Raw genomic sequence first — 21,942 nt, forward strand, 5'->3', positions numbered from 1 at the left:
GCATAAGAGACCACTCAACCCTAAATAAACACATTTTAAAAAAATCTGAATGAAATAATTTTCTAGCAAAATATAACTTGCCTAAAGATTCCTCAGAAGAACCCCAAAATCTAAGTGGTCCAGTTTCTGGAGGAGAAAGAGAGGAAGTTGACAAAAAACTGCCCCTAAAAAAGCACAAGGCCCAAGGTTTCCCAGCAGAATTATACAAACTTTCAAAGAACAGCTAATTTCAATGGTATTTAAACTTGTCTAGAGTATAGCAAGAAAAATTTCCAAGTTATTTTTCTAAAGAGGATATTACATTGATATCAAAACCTGATAAATATTTCATGCGTGTTAAAAACTGTAACAGTAAGAACTATAGACAAACCTCACTTAAGAATATCAATGCAAAAATCCTAAATAAAATATTAACCAACAGAATGCAACAGCACATTAACACAATAATATGTCATATCCAAGTGAAGTTGATTCTAGGAAGGCAGAGTGGTTCAATATTAGGAAATCTATTGATTATTCATATTTATTGATCTAAGGAGAGAAACCGTCCTGACTCCTTAGAGGCTGAAAGAGCGTTTGACAAACCTCAGCCCCTATTCTTGGTTTTTTTTAAGCCAAAGAAAATAGGAATCTTTGAATAATTCTATGTGTATATGTGTGTATATATACATGTGTATATATATATATATATTTCCAAATATGTATACACACATGTATCTTTAACATATTACATCCCTTAATATAATATGTATTGTTTTCCATATATATGTGTATATATAACATATATTCTAAAGATGGCATTCTAATAGAAACAAGAAGTCTCACTCTCACCATTACAGTTTAACCTGGTCCTGGAGGTAATATGAATGTAATTGTGAATGTAACTAGACAAGAGAAAGAAATGAGAAACATAAAAAATGGAAATAGCAACATAAAACTGTTACTATAACGTGGTTATATATCTGGAAACCCCAAGAGAATCAACAAGTAACTACTACAAACAATAGGAAAATTCAGTAAGATACAGAAATATAAAATCAACACAAAGTAGTTTTTAGAAACTGACTGCTTTTTTTCATACTAACTAAAATCAGTTAGATGATGTAAGAGAAGGAAGGATCCCATTTAAAATAGCAACCATACCAAATGCCAAATACTAAACTTGAAAAGAAATATATAAGACCTGAATGTAGGAAACTACTGAAGCACACACATACATGAAAAACACCTGAACAACTGTAAAGGCATGTTCATAGACAGGACAATTCAGCATCATCAAGATGTCCATTTTCTCCTAAGTTAATTTATAAATCTATCTTAATCCAAACAAAATTTTCAACAAATTGGGTTTTATTTCGGTTTCATTTTTAACTAGACAAACTGATTTTAATATTCATATGGTGAATTAAATAAGCAACTACAGCCAGAAAATCTTGGAGGAAAGAAAGCAACGAGCTGGAACTAGTCTTACTAAAGCCTCATTAATTAGAAGAGTGTGGTACTGTCATGAAACACAGAGGTAAACTGTGCTGCTTCTTTCTCCACTTGCCATTACCCGCTCATCATTTTCCACCCTTCTCTGCCCCACCCTGTGTCCCTGAGGCATCAGTTGATCTTTGCCCTCTGGCTTCCTGTGGGTTCAGCCAATGGGAGGCCCTGGTTGGAGATCAGAGGGTGAGAGAAGAGAGAGGTGAAGGTGTTTTCCCCCTGCTACCTCGCTGCTTTTCAGGGAGTGGCTCTGCTCCCTCAATACTATAGCTCCTGCCCAGTGCTCCCTCCTGCACAACTCCAGCTCTCATAGGACCCTGATAACACTATTTCCTCTCCTTGCTCCTCCAGACCCAGGAATGTAATGGCTTCCCACCATTGCTGGTCTCTGGATCTTTCAACATCCCTTATAGGTTCCCTGAACCCTAACCACACCTCCATTAAAGTCCCTTCATTTGAACCATTTGAGTGGAATTCTGTTTCCTACCAGGAACCTGACTGATATATAGACTAACGAAACAGAATATACAATCCATAGATTCAAATATACACAGGGAAGTTAGTGTATAATAAAGTTAGCATCTCAAATCAATGGAGTAAAGATGGACATTTTTAATAAATATTGTTGAGACAAATGAATAGCCATCTGGAAAAATATAAAGTTAAACCCTTACCTCACATGGTACACCAAGATAACTCCAAATCATATTAAGTGAAGACAAAATAAAACCATAAAAAGATTAGAAGTAGATAAATTGTAGTATAGTCACACAAAGGAATATTTTCAGTGGTATAAAGGAATGAATTATTGATACACACATCAAGAGAGATGAATCTCAAAAATGTGGAATGACAGAAGATTTACACAGAAGAATTTGTGCTGTATGATTTATTTCACTTATAGGAAATTCTAGAAGAGGTAAGACTAATCTAGAGTGGGGAACAAATAAGTGAATCCGCAGATGCATCTATGGGTGGGAATGGGGTGGAGAGTGAGTGGAAAGGGGCATGAAGGAACTTTCTGGGATAATGATAATGCTCTGTATCTAGACAGGGGTTTGGGTCACACAAGTGTATGCATTTCTCAAAACTCAGCAAATATACCCTTAATTAAGATTTTCATATTTTTTGTATGTATATAGATTTTATATCAAAACAAAAAAAATGGTCAACAAATATCAAACTCTAGTTAGTGGTATGCATGTGGATTAATTCAGGAGGGAGTGTACTGGTATCTGCAATTTAGTTTTAAATGCACCGAAAATAAGATAAATGAAGGGATGAGTAGAGGGATGAATAGATAAATAGATATGTGATAAAGCAAGTATAGAAACATGTTAATCACAGTATCTAGGTGGTGGATATAGGAGTGTTTGCTATAAAGTTCTTTCAACTTTGCTGTATGTTTTACATTTTTAATAATAACATGTTTTGTAAAAAATTCTGACACATGCTGCAATGTGGAAGAACCTTGAAGATATTCTGCTAAGTGAAACAAGCTAGTCACAAAAGGACAAATACTGTATGATTCTACTTTCATGTGGTCCCTAGAGTAGTCAAATTCACAGACACAGAGAGTAGAGTGATTGCCAGGGGCTGGGGAAGGGGGCCATGGAGAGTCAGGATTTAACAGGTATAGTTTCAATTTGACAAGATGAAAAAGTTCTGTAGATGAATAGTGGTGATGGTTGGACAACAATGTGAATGTACTCAACGCCACTAAACTGTACACTTAAAAACAGATAAAATGCTAAATTTTATGTTATGTATATTTTACCACAGTTAACAAAAATAAATCTGTTCAGTAGAAAAATACTAGGAGAGGAAATAGAGCCAAGATGGCGCCGTGAGTAGTCCTCTTTGTCTCTCGCCCTTCGAGTCTACAATTATTTGGACACTTATCGCTTGACAAAGGATATCCAGACAGCATCTCAGGACGTCTGAGACACCCACGCGACTATACATCGGAAGGCGGATGGACTTTCCTCCGGGAGGATGTGGAAATAGGTGAAAACTCTCCGACCCCGACGGGCAGCCTAGTACCCGCAAGCGGCTTTCTTCCAACGGACGCCCCCAGAGGATCCACACACATCTAGGGCAGGAGCGAGAACACAACAGAGGAGCGACGGTGGAAACAGGTGACCAGAACCCTACCTAAACCCCCCGCAATTACTCCTAAACGCAGAGGGAAACTTTGGAGTTGCACACCTGAGCCCGCAGGGAGAGTCTCTCCCCGCCATTGGCGGGGAGACCCAGCCTGGTGCTCGGGGCACCCGGAGGGTCCCAGAGAGAGACACGGAGGGCACGGAGGTCTCCCAGCTGCCGTTGCCCGCCCCGTGGGACTAGGGATTGCCGGAGATCTCGGAGAGGACCGGGGCTGGGGGAACTTTCAAAGGCCGGTTCGGCGACCCGGAGGGGAAGCGCCGGAGCTCCGCCTGGGCAGCAGACAAAACTCTCTGTCTGCCGTTAGCAGAGGGGCCACGCAGAGCATTCACGGCTCCGGGAGAGGCCCGGACAGAAACCCAGAGGGCGGGGCGACCCCCAGCTGCCGTTGCCCGCCCGGTGGGGCTAGGGATTGCCAGAGATCTCGGAGAGGACCGGGGCGGGGGAACTTTCAAAGGCCGGTTCGGCAACCCGGAGGGGAAGCGCCGGAGCTCCGCCCGGGCAGCAGACAAAACTCTCTGTGTGCCGTTAGCAGAGGGGCCACGCTGAGCATTCACGGCTCCGGGAGAGGCCCGGAGAGAATCCCAGAGGGCGGGGCGACCCCCAGCTGCCGTTGCCCACCCCGTGAGGCTAGGGATTGCTGGAGATCTCGGAGAGGACTGGGGCTGGAGAGAGTTCCAGAGACCCAGCTTAGTAGCCTAGGGGGAAACCCTACAGGCTCACAGCAGCCTTAGGGAAAGCCTCTGCACAGCACCAGTAGAAGGCACCCAGCCGCCAGCCACAAGGCTGGAAGACCCCAGGGCAAAAGCAGCATAGCTAGGTGTACTAACCACAGACTGTAGAAGATGCCAATAGCTCTCCTGCGACCCATAGAGGACAAGTGAGATTTGGTGGGTGCCGACAGCAATGGAGCGACAAATATAAGTGATCCCACCCCTGGCCGCTGGAAAAGCCCATAACACCGTTGCAGACCCCAAGGAGAGAGCGCATCTAGGTGGGCAACAACAGTAGGCACCTGCAGCCTGAAGCCCCCCTGTGACGGCCCCCACGGCAGAGGAGGGAATCCAAAGGGCCACTGTGGCTACGAAGAGGGGCCCAGGCCCAGTTAGCAACTACGGACAGGGTTCCTGGTTGGTGAAGTATAAACAGCTGCTCCCCCCACCGCAGCAGCTGAAACAAGTGAAAGGAGCAACTAAACTCTATCTCCATGCGGAGGCACAAATCAACATCATCAAGCAATATGAAAAAATACATTAAATCTCCAGAACAGAAAGAAAGTAACAAATACACAGAAAACAATCCCAAAGAAAATGAGATATATAACCTAAATGATGATGACTTCAAAACAGCCATCATTAGGATTCTCAATGAGTTAAGAGAGAATTCTGACCGACAACTCAACGAGGTCAGGAGCTATGTCACAAAAGAGTTTGATACGATAAAGAAGAACCAAACAGAAATATTGGAAATGAAGAACACAATAGAGGAGATTAAGAAAAATCTAGATGCTCTGAACAGTAGGGCCGATAATATGGAGGAAAGAATTAGCAATTTGGAAGATGGCAATATAGAATTGTTGCAGGCAGAGGAGGAGAGAGAAGCAAGACTTAAAAGAAATGAAGAAACTCTCCGAGAATTATCAGACACAATTAGGAGATGCAACGTAAGGATTATAGGTATACCAGAGGGAGAAGAGAAGGAGAAAGGGGCAGAAAACCTATTCAAAGAAATAATGGCTGAGAACTTCCCAAATCTGGTGAGGGAGATGGATCTTCAGGTGACAGAAGCCAATAGATCTCCAAAATTTATCAATGCAAGAAGACCAACTCCACGGCATATAGTAGTGAAGCTAGCAAAAGTCAACAACAAGGAGAAAATATTAAGGACAGTCAGGCAAAAGAAACTAACCTACAAAGGAACCCCCATCAGGCTATCAGCAGATTTCTCAGCAGAAACCTTACAGGCTAGAAGAGAGTGGAATGATATATTCAAAAATCTGAAGGACAAAAATCTACAGCCGAGAATTCTCTACCCAGCGAAAATATCCTTCAAATACGATGGAGAAATAAAAACTTTCCCAGATAAACAAAAATTAAGGGAGTTCATTGCCACAAAACCTCCTCTTCAGGAAATCCTCAGGAAAACCCTCATTCCTGAAAAATCCAAAAAAGGAAAGGGGCTACAAAACCAAGAGCAGAGGAGATAAGTAGAAGGACAACAAGAGAGAGTAGCAGCTCTACATCAGAACAGATTAAACCATGGGACGAGAAACAAAGGAAACTGAAGAAAACCGGAAAACAAGACACAAAATGGTAGTGGTAGGCCCCCACGTCTCAATAATCACTCTAAATGTAAATGGATTGAACTCCCCAATCAAAAGACACAGAGTGGCAGGATGGATCAAAGAACAAGATCCAACAATATGCTGCCTCCAGGAAACACACCTCAGCCCCAAAGACAAACACAGACTCAGAGTGAAGGGATGGAGAACAATACTCCAAGCTAATAATGAACAAAAGAAGGCAGGTGTCGCTATACTAATATCAGACAAGGTAGATTTCAAAACAAAACAGATAAAGAAAGATAAAGAGGGACAGTATATAATGATAAAAGGGACTCTCCACCAAGAAGACATAACACTTATAAATATATACGCACCCAACACAGGAGCACCAAAATTTGTAAAGCAACTCTTAATAGAACTAAAAGAAGACATCAACAACAATACAATAATAGTAGGGGACCTCAACACACCATTAACACCAATGGATAGAACATCCAGACAGAAAATCAACAAGGAAATAATAGAATTAAATGAAAAATTAGACCAGATGGACTTAATAGATATATATAGAACACTTCATCCAAAAACAGCAGGTTACACATTCTTCTCAAGTGCACATGGAACATTCTCAAGGATTGACCATATTTTGGGAACCAAAGCAAACATCAATAAATACAAGAGAGTTGAAATAATATCAAGCATCTTTTCTGATCATAACGCTATTAAACTAGAAATCAACTACAAGAAAAAAGCAGAGAAAGGTGCAAAAATGTGGAGACTAAACAACACGCTTCTCAACAAACAATGGATCATTGAAGAAATTAAAGAAGAAATCAAATATTATCTGGAGACAAATGAAAATGAGAACACGACATACCAAATCATTTGGGATGCAGCAAAAGCAGTCCTAAGAGGGAAATTCATCGCAATACAGGCTCACCTCACTAAACAAGAAAAAGCTCACGTAAGCAACCTCAAACGACACCTAACAGAACTAGAAAAAGAAGAACAAACAAAGCCCAGAGTCAGTAGAAGGAGGGAAATAATAAAAATAAGAGCAGAAATAAACGATATTGAAACAAAAAAGACAATAGAAAGGATCAATGAAACAAAGAGTTGGTTCTTCGAAAGAATTAACAAAATTGACAAACCCCTAGCCAGACTCACCAAGAAAAGAAGAGAGAAATCGCAAATTAATAAAATCAGGAATGACAGAGGAGAAATCACAACAGATACCAATGAAATACAAGAGATCATAAGAGAATACTATGAAAAACTATATGCCAACAAATTGAACAACCTGGAAGAATTGGACAGATTCCTAGACTCCCACAATCTCCCCAAACTGAATCAGGAAGAAATGGAGAATCTGAATAGACCAATCACAAATAAGGAAATAGAAACGGTAATCAAAAACCTCCCCAAAAACAAGAGTCCAGGACCAGACGGCTTCTCTGGAGAATTCTACCAAACATTCAAAGAAGACTTAATACCTATTCTCCTCAAACTGTTCCAGAAAATTGAGAAAGATGGAGAACTCCCTAACACATTCTATGAAGCCAACATCACTCTGATCCCCAAACCTGACAAGGACAACACAAAGAAGGAGAACTACAGGCCGATATCACTGATGAACATAGATGCAAAAATCCTCAACAAAATTTTGGCAAACCGATTACAGCAATACATCGAAAAGATTATACACCATGATCAAGTGGGATTTATACCAGGGACACAGGGATGGTTCAACATCCGCAAGTCAATCAACGTGATACACTACATCAACAAAATGAAAAACAAAAACCACATGATCATCTCAATAGATGCAGAGAAAGCATTCGACAAGATCCAACACCCATTTATGATAAAAACCCTCAGTAAAATGGGTATAGAAGGAAAGTACCTCAACATAATAAAGGCCATATATGATAGACCCACAGCCAACATCATACTCAATGGACAAAAACTGAAAGCCATCCCTCTGAGGACAGGAACAAGACAAGGGTGCCCACTTTCACCACTCCTATTCAACATAGTACTGGAGGTGCTGGCCAGAGCAATTCGGCAGGAAAAAGAAATAAAAGGAATCCAAATAGGTAACGAAGAAGTAAAACTCTCGTTGTTTGCAGACGACATGATCTTATACATAGAAAACCCCAAAGAATCCACAGAAAAACTATTAGAAATAATCAACAACTACAGCAAAGTAGCAGGGTATAAAATTAACGTGCATAAATCAGTAGCATTTCTATACACTAACAATAAACTAACAGAAAAAGAACTCAAGCACTCTATCCCATTCACAATCGCAACGAAAAGAATAAAACACCTTGGGATAAACTTAACCAAGGAAGTGAAGGATCTATACAATGAAAACTACAAGACTTTCTTGAAAGAAATAGGCGATGACATAAAGAGATGGAAAAACATTCCTTGTACATGGATTGGAAGAATAAACATAGTTAAAATGTCCATATTACCTAAAGCAATATACAGATTCAATGCTATCCCAATCAGAATCCCAAGAACATTCTTCACAGAAATTGAACAAACAATCCTAAAATTCATATGGGGGAACAAAAGACCGTGAATTGCTAAAGCAATCCTGAGCAAGAAAAACAAAGCCGGCGGAATCACAATCCCTGATTTCAAAACATACTACAAAGCTACAGTGATCAAAACAGCATGGTACTGGTACAAAAACAGGTCCACAGATCAATGGAACAGAACTGAAAGCCCAGAGATAAAACCACACATCTATGGACAGCTAATCTTCGACAAAGGAGCAGAGGGCCTACAATGGAGAAAAGAAAGTCTCTTCAACAAATGGTGCTGGGAAAACTGGACAGCCACATGCAAAAGATTGAAAATTGACCAGTCTTTTTCACCACACACCAAAATAAACTCAAAATGGATCAAAGACCTAAAGATTAGGCCTGAGACAATAAGTCTTTTGGAAGAGAATATAGGCAGTACACTCTTTGACATCAGTTTCAAAAGAATCTTTTCGGACACTGTAACTCCGCAGTTGAGGGAAACAATAGAAAGAATAAACAAATGGGACTTCATCAGACTAAAGAGCTTCTTCAAGGCAAGGGAAAACAGAATTGAAACAAAAAAACAGCTCACTAATTGGGAAAAAATATTTACAAGCCACTTATCCGACAAAGGGTTAATCTCCATAATATACAAAGAACTCACACTGCTTAACAACAAAAAAACAAACAACCCGATCAAAAAATGGGCAGAGGACATGAACAGACATTTCTCAAAAGAAGATATGAATATGGCCAATAGACACATGAAAAGATGTTCATCATCGCTAATCATCAGGGAAATGCAAATCAAAACTACACTAAGATATCACCTTACCCCCGTTAGATTGGCAAAAACATCCAAAACCAAGAACGACAAATGTTGGAGAGGTTGTGGAGAAAGAGGAACCCTCATACACTGTTGGTGGGAATGCAAACTGGTACAGCCACTATGGAAAACAGTATGGAGATTTCTCAAAAAGTTAAAAATAGAAATACCCTATGACCCAGCCATCCCATTACTGGGTATCTATCCTAAGAACCTGATAACAGATATCTCAAGAGTCCGTTGCACCCCTATGTTCATCGCAGCATTATTTACAATAGCCAAGACGTGGAACCAGCCTACATGCCCAGAAACTGATGACTGGATAAAGAAGATGTGGTATATATACACAATGGAATACTACTCAGCCATAAAAACAGACGAAATTGGCCCATTCACAACAACGTGGATGGACCTCGAGGGCATTATGTTAAGCGAAATAAGTCAGTCAGAGAAAGACGATCTCTATATGACTCCACTCATAGGTGGAAATTAGTATATTGAGAAGAAGATCTGATCGGTGGTTACCAGGGAAAAGGGGGGGTGGGGGGAGGGTACGAAGGGGGAAGTGGTGTACCCACAACATGACTAACAAAAATGTACAACTGAAATCTCACAAGCTTGTAATCTATCATAACATTAATAAAAAAAAAAAAAAACAGAGGAAAAAAAAAAAAGAAAAATACTAGGAGAAAACATGGGAGAACTCCTTTATAAGCTTGGATAAGATTAGAGAAGGCCTTTATCTCTATAACTAGGACTCAGAACCTAGAGATGTTTACTACGGAATTGCTTATAATAAAGAAAACTGGAAACAGCCCAAAATCCATCAGTTGGAGAGTAAGAGGTAAATCATACTATATACACAGAAGATCACCCATCGAAAATAATCGTGTATAACCATATTGATAGAAAAATGCTCACTGCGGCCAGTCCAGTGGCACAGTGGATAAGTTCTCACATTCCACCTCAGCAGCCCGGGGTTCACCAGCTCAGATCTCCGGTGTGGACATGGCATCATTGCTTGGCACACCATGCCGTGGTAGGCGTCCCACATATAAAATAGAGGAAGATGGGCACAGATGTTAGCTCAGGGCCAGTCTTCCTCAGCAAAAAGAGGAGGATTGGCAGCAGTTAGCTCAGGGCTAATCTTCCTCAAAAAAAAAAATGCTCACAAAATATTATTGAATGGAAAGCATGACATTATAAAATAGCATGTACAATATGATCCCATTTATATAAAATGTATGTGTGCATGTATGCCTAAAGATATATGCGGAAGGGTGTTGACCAAAATGTTAACAGTGGTTGTCTCTGGCTGGTAGTTTGTTAGTGCTTTATTCTTTGTACTATTCTACATTGACATTTTTGCCACAAGCTTTCATTATTTTTATAAAAATAACAGAACCACTTTCAAGGCATACTGAAATACTGAAAGGAGTTGTTATCAACCACCAAATGATCTCCTTGGTCTCTTGCAGTTATAAAGATTCATTAACGCTGTGTATGCCCAAATATTGAGCAAGGATTTTGTGTGTGTGTGTGTGTGTTTGTGCACAAAATTAGCCCTCAGGAAGAGGTACTGACTTACATGTGAGTTCTCATCAAGTCTCTCCTTTCCAGCAGATGAGAACTCAGACTTCACAAAAAGGGGAGGAGAGATAAATCTGAATGGCTGAAACCCAAACCTCAGTCAATGCTTGCCTTGTAAATTTCCAGTGCAAGCACTATTACAGATCCCAAAAGTGCTGTGATACAAACAACTGAGACACAAGTGAAAAGGATGTGCTCTGGAAAAGTGTCAGATGACCCCAAAATGACCTTAGTGAAGGTGATGATACTAGTGATAAAAATGCATGTAAAAAGATTAAATAAAATTTTTTTACGAAATGTAAAAGGGAAAAAGTAATCTTCTAAATTAATGTATTTTCTGCAACTTTAGATTTTTAAATAGGTATAACCAAACTAACAAAATAAATATTAAAAGTACACATGTGATCTCTTTTCTAGTCCCTTCAAAGTTTGTATGTTCAAGTAGGCGATTTTAAAAAAATTTTTTTTTTTTGAGGAATCTTCTTAAAGAAGAAAAAGACAACTTGCCTTGAATTTGGGTCATTTCATTACAAGACAGCTTGAGAGGCGGTGTGGGAGTGCAGTGAGAGGTCTGAGGCCCCTCCTTACCCAACACTCTTACCCTTCCCCCCTTTCCTGACCCAGTGGAGCCGAATCCCAGGACTGATGATAACCAAGCAAAGGCTGGAGGCTGGAGAGCGGCTGGGAACACAGCTCCCGTCTCCTTTCCTTCTCCCTGGGGAGCCCACAATTAATATGGCTATGGCAAGAGTGACAGAGCGGAAAAAGCAAAAACTCTGCTGGCTGATTTATAGGCTAGTCATCCCCAAGGCCACGTGGTGGGTGAAAATCTCTGCAGAACAGTATTGCCCTGAGTTGGGCAGGGACCGTTCTTAGGGAAGGGACCCGAGAAGTGCGAAAGGTGTGGGGGGGAGGGGCGGGCGGGGAAGGGGAGCTGAGTCGCCCGGCCCATCCTCGCCCCACCCCAGGGCAGAGGACCTAGATGGGCGACGGACGCCCTCCCCCCCCCCGCCCTCCCCCAACTCCCAACCCCCCACCCCCCGCAGTCTTTAAAAGTAATGCGACCCGATATGCCTGCCACTGGGACCTTGGAGTCCGTCGGTGGCACAGGGATAAACACGCTGACAGGCGCTGATAGCACATGGGGCCGAGGCCGCGCTGGCGGGATGCACTGAGTTTCTTTAGCCTAACTTCGGAAGGTCTTCACTGAACCCTCTGGGATGCAGAGGCTCCATCGTGCTTGGGAATGGCCTGCAGGTTTATATTTAAAGGGTAGGGGTGAGAAGAGCCCCTGGACCCTCCCTGACCTCGCTGTGTGGTCTGCAAGGGAGAGAGATGCCGAGACATCCCTGCCCTGCTCCTCCAGGAAACTCAAAATGTAACCTCACAGGGATTTGGCCAAGTGGTTGCTCCCTACTGAAAAACTGATGACATTGTGCATTAGAAGGTCACAGCATGTGTGACATTTTGATGGCCGTTTTTACAGCCATTTTGACATGGCTGTTTTGATGTGGCCAACTGTTTTTTTAAAACTTGTTATTAAGCAATAAGCACAGTTTAATCAGCTGGCCTGGTCCCTTGTCCCCCACCCCCATTCCTGTCCCTCACCCAGTGTATACTCTCTTCAAAGTGTAAGGAAAGGTGGGCATGGGATGACAGACAGGCCAGAGCTCAGGGACACTGTCAGGGATTGAGGAAGCATCGGGTCCAGGTGAGAGATGGGGTGAGGCTCAAGCTTGGGGCAGTGGTCTGTACATATTCTTTGGAAAAACTCTTTTTTGGGGTCAAGTCACAATATGATATACTCAGAATGCACTTCTCTAAATCAGAACAGGTCTAGCGGGGGATGAGTGAGGAGGAATTGCCAGCCATGAAGAGCTGTGGAGAGAGTGACCCAGGGAGAGACCCAGGGGCAACTGCTCGCCTGCATGAGTCTACAGGGGCCCAGAGAACAACCACAGACAGAACTAGCCTTAAACACCACCCCATGCCTTGCTCTGCCAACCGACACACTCTGCCTAGACTCAGGAGGACAAGAATGTTTTAAAATGCTGCTGTCCCCCCTCAGGGCAGACTGACCTGGCCTGAAAGTTCCAAAGAACCAAAGCTCTGGGCCTCTAATGAGCTGCAAACTCCACCAGGAGCAAAGCCTGGCCCTCAGCTGGCTCATCAGGGCCTTTTACTGCCCCAGTTCGTCTTGAAGCCTTTCTGAGGTGAGCGGCTCCCAGCTGGAATACCCAGCTCTGTGTCACAGGCACCACGTCAAGAAGAAAAGTTCAGAGGCACCCAGCAAAGCTGGTACAAAGCAGGAGGGAGTCCTAGTTCTGACTGATTTCCTTTAGAAAATGACACCTTTTTTTTTAAGCAATGACAACAGCTTAGTCCTAGTTTTAAGGAAGCTATATTAAAAATGCCCATTTTAACAAGTGTCAGAATAATTTTTCCTTTAACAATATCTGATAACAAAAATAATAGTTAACGCCTATTGAGCATTGACTCTGCACTTAGCCCCATGCTGGGAGCTTTGCTTTAAACCCTTAAGCCCACAAAATAACCCAATAAGCCAGTTGTTTGCATCCCTCTTTTACAGATGAGGAATCTGAGTTTCAGAGTTTAAGTAACTTCCCCAAGACTACACAGTTAATAATGGGCAGAACCAGGGTTCTAACTCCATCTGTCTCACTCCAGAACCTGGCCTTGTAACTACTAAATAATATTAACTCCCAGAGCAAAATTTGATTTTTTTAATACTATAATCCCAAGTAGGTAAAAATCATATTACACACATAAACAAAAAAATAGGAAAGTATACTCAAATGCCAAAATAGCTGTTTCATTAAGGAGATGATATTTTTAGGAGCCTTTTTCCTTTATCTCAAGTTTTTCTTGATATTGTAATTATATTATCTTATAATCTAAATATATATACAGATATATAGATATCTATATCTACATGCTATATAAATATATATTCCTATTTCAACTTTAAACAGAAATAATCTGATTCAACATAATACTTTGAATATTACCTATAGCTAATCTATCAATTTATTTACCAGTTATGTTTAGACCACAACATTAAAACAATGAATGATAACTATAAAATATACTTCTGGAAACTTTTACAGCATTGTTGTCTTCCTCACAAACTATTTGTTCCCTTGGCAACAGCAAGTTGGCCAAATGTCTTCATCAGCCTCAAGCTGCTGATGTCTAGGGAAGCTCAGGACAGTGCTTAGGACTTGGGTTCAGATCCTACCACCAGCACTTACTAGATGTGTGATCTCACTAGAGTGTAACCTGGGATGCTTCTCCAAGCCTCAGTGCTTCCTCTATTAAAAGGAGATAACAAACATGCCACAGTGTAATGCTGATACATAAAGAACTCTTAAAACAGTGCCTTAGCACATAGTAAATGCTCAATAAATGTTACTATTGTTGCTATGCAATGTAACGGTTTAATTTTTGATCCACAATTTTCCAATCATTAAAAAAAACAAAAACAAAAAACACTGCTGCCTTTCCAAACAGTATCATTACATAACAAGATTCAGACATGGGAAGATAGACCGGCACCTGTATTTCAAGACTGATCATTTTTGCCTTCAGAACAGAGGCTTTATTCTGGAGTGGATGCCCTCAGATTAGTAACATTTCTTGTCTCCTGGTGGTGCCCAGTTGTTAGAGTATCAAAGTCCGGGGACTAATTCAACTGTTGCCTAAACAACAGCCAGACAGGGCTTGAGAAGTAAAGAAAACCCTTTTTTCAAACAGCCTTGCCATGCAACCTTCAAAACAGCATGAAGAGGAGGTCCACTCAACTCCTGGAACATTTGCACTACCGGCAAAACCCACCACGATACCAAGAAGGATAAATAAATAGATACGTAGGTACTGATCCAATTCCTTTTTTCCCATTATGTCTTCAATTTTATGCGGGCTGTTAGGAAGATCTGACATCAGTAATGGGGCCCAGCCCTCTGGTAGTGCTGGTAGGAAAAATGGCAACGTGATAGAATCCTCCTGAAATCTGTACACTGGGGAGAAGAAAGTGAGGGGGGTCAAATTTTTTGGAGGAAAGTGCCTGTTACTGAATTTGGACTTCTAATTTACTTCATATATTGTTCAAATTAACAACTTTCTAGTATCCTCCGGAATGTTTAGTGAACAACATGGGGGCGGGGGGCAATTTTCAAAGTTAGAGTGAATAAGATTCATCTTATTTGCAAAAAATGCAGATTTCTGGGCCTCACTGTGAGAGATTCTGAATCAGTTACACCTAAAAGGGGGCCCAGAAGAGTGCATTTTAACAAAAACTCAGAGGAATTCTGAGGCGGGTGGCTTCCACGTGTACTTTGAGAAACACCGCTGTGGTGCATACTGTGCAGCTGTATTAACTAGAGTTCATCTTACACTGCTCACCTTTGTTTAACTTAGATTTATCATCTCCCCAACTCGATTTCAAGTTTGAATCCCAGGCTTGCTACCTACTAGCTCTGTGATCTTGGGCAAGTCACATGATCTTCGTGAGCCTGTTTCCTCAGCTGTAAAAGAAGGAAAATCAACTCTAAATGTGCTAACATCTCTAGTGCTCACAATATTTATGGTTCTGTTCCTCTTCCTAGACACATGGAAAACTACATTTCCAGCCCCTTGCACAAAGGTAGGGCCATATATCAGGAGGACCTGTCTGCAGTCCAAGCAGGACCAAGCTCCAAATCCTCTGCTAAGAGGTGGAATATAGGATCAAATCAGAAACCTAGGAATAAGATGCCACTCAGGCGGGTATAGATTCCGGACTCACCAGATTCTTATGCTCGCTCCATTCATGCAAGGGCAGAAGTGCCTGACAAGATTTCTAACTAATTGACATACCTTAAGCACTACTCTTTTTTTTTTTTACACAAATATCATAGCTGTAATAAAACTGCAAACAAAAATTCTCTAATAGTAACTATTGGTCCAAATAATAATAGTATTTTCATGGCAATGGAGAATCTTACACAGATTTAGCAGTATTTAGAGAAACTGGTCATTAACACCAAATTCAAAGTATTATTAAGTGGTTGAGTGCTATAAGTTGAGAGTTAATAATTGGTAACAAATTAAGTTCACACTTATAAAATGTGTCACCATCCCACCCTGCTTGATGCTGCTAAGCACTACTCATTTTGACCAATGAAAAACTATTTCTAATTACCTTTATGTTGATTTTAAAATGTTTTAAGGCAATTAGACATAACAGTTGGAGGAATAGTTGAAGAATGTAGGAATACACCTCTTATTGAGTATTTCCGATTAGGGTATTAATGTTCCCTACCCACTCCTAGAAGGCGGATTAAAACTAATACACACACACACACACACACACATATCACTATCTAGGTTGAACAGTTTGAGTAAATTACAGACCATATAGCACCAAAGACGACATACGTATATGAGATCTACGTCCTTACCCCAGAAACAAGTGATGTGAGGCCCCAGCCCCCTAACACCAAGCGAACTATTTGTGTTTTCTTGCTCGCTTCCCCTCTGCTTTCAGTCTTTCTCTAGCTATACACCCTCCTCTTGCCTACCTTCCTCATGACATTAATTGTTTTATTTCCGCTGAAGTATCATCATGACATTGTGGAAAGAGAACTTTGATTTCTAGAAATCAAAGCCCTCTTTCCTACTCTGCAGTCCATTGGTTGTGGGACTCCAAGACAGACACCTCCATCTCTGATCTCGTAAAGATAACCAATATTTGCTAAAAGATTATCACGTCCCAGGCATGTGCTAACTGCCTTGTGTAAAGTACCTTATTTAGATGAGGTCCAAACTATTTCCATTTTCATTTCCAATGAGGGAGTGGTCTCAAGAAGTTAAGTTCACATAGCCAGGAAGTACCGGACCAAGGATTAAGATTCCAGAGCCTCTTTTCCTGGCACTATGCTTCCTGGAAAAAGCAATAATGGGCCACCTGAAAGTCTAACTAACTGCAAGTCATCAATAATAAATAAAAAGTTGATTTAAATTCCCTCTCTTTACTAAAGAGGAACAATAAGGCCATCTGTCCTATCCACCTCAGAAAAATGTCCTGAAGACAAATGATAAAGAGACTCTCTAGGGGCTTTTTAGGCCTGGTGGCTCAGGCCTAAAGAGGTTTGTCAACTCTGCCCTAAGTTGAGACTGCCTCTGGAGGCAATGACTCTAGTAACTGCCAGCAAACAGAATGAAAGGAAAGTGGTTCAGAGACTGTTCAGTCTTGATAGGACACTGGGACCTTGGCTTGCCTCCCTAGGGGGAAGACAGTATGAAGCGGGGGCAGTTTCTGGATGTAATGCCAAATCCACAGGGGTCCAGCACTTGCCCGTCACATTTATTGCCTGTCACTAACCTAAGCTTTTAGAAGGCTGCATGTATCTGTTTAAATTAACTCAGAACAGGGACCTACATTAGAGGATGCTGTGAGTGTTGAAGATTAAGACACTGGTGGCATCACCATTTCATCCAACCATCCTCTGATCTTCAAAATGATGTTTTGTTTTATTTTCACACTAACTAGTCCTTTTAATTCAGCTAAACATTTCCAGAAAATTTAATCTCAAATTAAAGGCATCACTGGTAAAGAATCATAATTATCCTGACATTTTAGAAATCCACAAGAGAGTGGTTGCTAAGGGACTGGGCAGGTGAAGCAGAGAGATCAGGTAAATGAAAGCTGCCTTGAATCTAGAGTCTCTCCCCTCAATAGCACCTGTCAAGATCCCAATCAAGAACTCAGTAACGGCTAACACAACACATCTAAGAATAGTGTCCCTTCTGGGTGGTTTCTATGCATAGACGAGGGGTTTTCAAAGAGTGATCTCTTGACCAGCAGCAGCAGCAGCATCTGGGAACTTCTTAGAAATGCAAATTCTGGGGTTGCTTGCCAGACTTACTAGTTAGAAACTCTGGAGGCAGCGCCCAGGATTCTGTGTTTTAGCAAGGCTCCAGGTGACTGTGAGACACACTTCATGGGTAACAGAATCACCTGGGAAATTTGGTTAAAGTACTAAGACCCCCCCCCCCACCCCCGGCCTATTCCGTACCCAAAAGCCTGGGATTCTGGAATTAGCTCTCCAGGTGATTGTGATAAACACCAAAATTTGAAAACCACTGATCCTAACATATGAGGGAACAGAGTTAGAGGCAAATAGTGGTGAAGGGATTAACAAAATAGTATGAAATTTACTCTAAGGTGAAAACATCTGAACAATCAGCAGCCTTGTAAGTTTTTTGTTTGTTTATTTTGAGATACCCTTTTATTGAAAATGGATCAAGCTATTCCCTCCTGTCTATCAGTGAGTGGGGCCCCAAAGCTCTGGAAAGAAACAAACATACAAGTTACCCATGCTTAATATTTGCCAGGTCCCCACTGGGTTTTGACACCATATCTCATTTAATCTTCATAACAATATGATGAGAGAGGAACAGGGAACCATCACCCTCCTTAGTAAAGTAAATCTCCTAGGCTCAAAGCATTTAAATTTAGATGAGGGGAGACAGCTGACCTTACTGCCCTGACTGTGCACCCTGAGTCTTACTTTCACCCTAAAGTTCTCTGGCTTTAATTACTACCACAGTAATATCCAACATGGCTGTTTCTTCCTTAATACTCTGACACCTCCCTCCCAGGACCAATGCACTTTCCCTTAGTTCCCCTGACCATAGTTGGGACAAGATGAAACTTTCAAAGTACATTACTAAATATTAAACTAAGGAACTACCAAATGAGAAATAAATACATAGCTCTTAAGACAAGTAACATAGAGAGGTGGATAATAATACAGTTCTAGAGCTAGAGTACCTGGGCTTAAATTCTGGCTATCATTTACTAGCTGTGTGACTAGTTACTTAACTTCTCTGTGCCTTAATATCTTCATTTGTAAAATGATAATGAAAATATCCATCCCACCATCTCATAAAATAGCATCTGGTGTATAGCATGTACATATTCAGTTAGGCTTATAAAGTACAAGATTTAGTTTGCTCACAGATTCATAAGTTCTGTGCTGTACTAACAAATATGTGGAGAAATTCAATCTAGTCCAGCAAAGGGCCACTCAGCTTCACAGGTAGGGGCAACTCACCTCATTTTTGCTGATGGTAAAACTGAGCCTTATCTGCAATTTCAGCTATCTAAACCCACCACACCTCAAAGATTTAAGCTCAAATACTGTTCTTTTTTAAAAAGCAAAATATAGAAATTGAATAACTTTGCGTAAGTATCCTAGGTGATCTCAAACTCAGAATGTCATTTTTAATTGGAGTTAATCTTCATGAAATAAAATGGGAGGAATGGAAAAAAATTAATTCTTGTACAACCAAAAAGTTAATAGTATTTCGAAGGTGCATTCACCAAATCCAGAACAGAAAATAATTCAATGCAAATTTCTAGAAACTAGTTTTCAGGAATTATAAATCTATGAATTAATTGCAATATCTGAATCTTCTGTCCACACTATCAAAAGTGTGAGAAAAGAAATATGGTAATATTCTTCTGTGGATACATAAATTTGTAATTCAACTGATGTTTTACACACACACACACACAAATTGATATTGAAGAATTTCACAAAGGAAGTCTATGTTTCATCCCATGTAACTATGATAGACCATGATAAGATTACATAACTAAATTTGCATCCTACACATTAGAAAATATTAAGACTCCAGATACTTTAATAATGCCTTACATTTGTATAGTATAAACCATTTTTATCTCTATAATTTCCTTTGAGCTTCATGGCATAAAGATGATGAAACTCTATTTGCACTCATTTTAAAGAAACAGATAGTACAGGCTTAGAAAATATAGATGTCCTGCCCAAGGACACAGAGCTTAGCAGCACCCAGATATCCTGACTCAAAATCTGGTTCTCTTTCTATTAATACTACAAAGATATGTCCAATGGATGGAAAAAAAACTAATATATTTTACAGTGATACATCCCCCTTTGCAAGTCAATATGCATGTATCATCTTTTAATTTTTAAAGGCTGTTTGAATGAAATAAGAGCAATAAAAACTAATAGATACATTCACAATATTTTTTTAAAAAAAATTCTCAAGGGAATAAGGATACATGAATCCTTACCTTTCAGTGAGTCAAAGTCGAAGCCAATTGCCCCTGTGCACTAACCTCATCTTTTTCTCTTTAGGGGAACCAACATTGCCCACTGAATCTGCTGAATCCTTCTTGAAAAGTCAACAGACAACAGCAGTAAGCATCATAACATTGCCCGATATGAAGTGGGGATTTCTGTATGAGACTAAAAGGCCAGCTGATGGGATTAGTAACTTTTCTAGTGTGAGAGATTTCTTCTAAATTACATGTCCCAACTTTTCCTCCCACTTACCAAAAACAACATCCCATGATGAAATGGAACCTTTGCACATCTCAAACTAAAAATTGAAAAGTTTCTCCATTCCCTTCAGTTTCAGCTGAAGAGGTTTGGAGATCTGGCTCAGGCATAATACTGAATATTTGCATAGCACTTTACAGTTTGCAAAGTACTTCTACATGCACCGTGTCAGGTCAGATTTTCCAGCTACCTAGTGAGATACATATTGTCATCTTGTATCACAAATGATAAAATTGAGGCACAAGGAGAGTATGTTGCCCAAGATCACAATGAAAACAGCAGATGGAGACTCAGATCCACCTCTGACTCCAAATGTTGAGTGCTCTTTTCACTTCTTCCTTGCTACCCACCCTAAAAACGTCTTCCCTCCACCACACACCCCAAGTCCCTTCAGAAGAGACTGGTTCAAATATTGGTTTCCTTCTTCACAGATGGAACTAAATCTTGGACAAGCAGGACTCTCCTGCCCTTTTCCCAATCTCCCTAGGAGGAGACGGGAAGGAGCGCCTCCTTTATCCTTGTCTTTCCAAGACAACAAGGAAACATTCTCCCCATGATGCTGGCGCCAGTACAAAGCTGGGGAGAGGGATCCTTAGGGTGTAAACTACCTTGCCAGCTCCTGTTTAAATCCCTGTGAAAGATGGTCCTTCTGAAATAACCCCCTATTGAACCACAAATGAGTCAAGTTGTAAAAGAAGTTATAGGCGAGAGGACAAGAAAAGCGAAATCCTATTGGGAGACAGAGCTTTCACTTCTCTCCCTTAAGGTAAGAAGCCCCCCAAAGGTCTCCAAGCAGCTGGTCCTCGCGATCCCTCTGCGAGATAGCAGACTTACCCCCGGCGCTGTGGCTTCGGGGCAAGGAGAGCTGGGACATACTACTCTCCGCACTCTTCAGCACCGGGGACAGCTCCGGACTCGCCAACTTCGCGCGCCCTTCCGGGCTCGGCGCTGCCGGCTGAGCCTCCCAGGCTGCGGGCGGGGCGGCCGGCTCTCCACGCCCGGGTCCGAGCCTCCGGGGCTTGGGGAGCGCAAATAGATCTCGGCGAGCAGCGGAAGCAGCCGGTGGCGCCTCGGGCTGCGGTGGCGACGAGCCCGACTGCACCACGGCGCTGCGGGACCGCGCCAGCGCGGAGGAGACGGAGCCCATCTCAGCGGGCCGGGCTGGGCCCAGGTGAGCGGCCCGGTTCCCTGTGGGACTCGTACCCCTTGCCTGCCAAATGCTTAGTCCCTCTCCGCGCTGGAGCGCCCTGGCTTCTGCTCCGCCTCTGCCCCCGCGGGTTACAGCCCCTCCTTGGCGAAGGAGGAGGCGGCGGAGGCTTCAGGGAGGACTCCGCGCCCACCCTGGGTGGACAGGGGACAACCTCGGCGGTGTCCGCGCCTGTCTGGCAGTCTGGAGTGGACGGGGACACTTGGAAGAGACGGTGTGCAGAGGTTGTCCGGAGACTTTACTGAGGGGTGTGGGGAGGAAGGAGCGTGGCATGAAGTGAAGGATACTTTCTTATCTACTTTCTCCACTTGGTTCACCTGGGGCCAAAGGCTTGGCACGTCCTTCCTGCTCCTCCAGAGACATCTGGGCTGCCTCTGTCCCCGGGGAGGATGGAGGGTTTATTGAGGACGAAGGAGGAGCCTAGATTTGTTTTCTTCTCAATTGCTCTTCTTAGA

The 21,942-nt window shown here is 41.8% G+C and overlaps 1 protein-coding gene across 3 annotated transcripts in view; it reads right to left on the reverse strand.

The window, feature by feature from the left end:
- PDE1C (phosphodiesterase 1C) overlaps nt 1–21,442 on the reverse strand; it is a 602,480-nt gene extending 581,038 nt beyond the window's left edge. For all 3 annotated transcript variants that reach the window (XM_023639476.2, XM_023639477.2, XM_023639479.2), the window contains exon 1: nt 21,115–21,442. In XM_023639476.2, the coding sequence (XP_023495244.1) occupies nt 21,115–21,427 (313 nt within the window). In that variant the 5' untranslated portion in view covers nt 21,428–21,442. The remainder of the gene's footprint in view (nt 1–21,114) is intronic.
- Between the last annotated feature and the right edge of the window lie 500 nt (nt 21,443–21,942).

The sequence above is a fragment of the Equus caballus genome, chromosome 4 (assembly GCF_041296265.1).
Source record: "Equus caballus isolate H_3958 breed thoroughbred chromosome 4, TB-T2T, whole genome shotgun sequence".
Taxonomy (NCBI): Eukaryota; Metazoa; Chordata; class Mammalia; order Perissodactyla; family Equidae; genus Equus; species Equus caballus.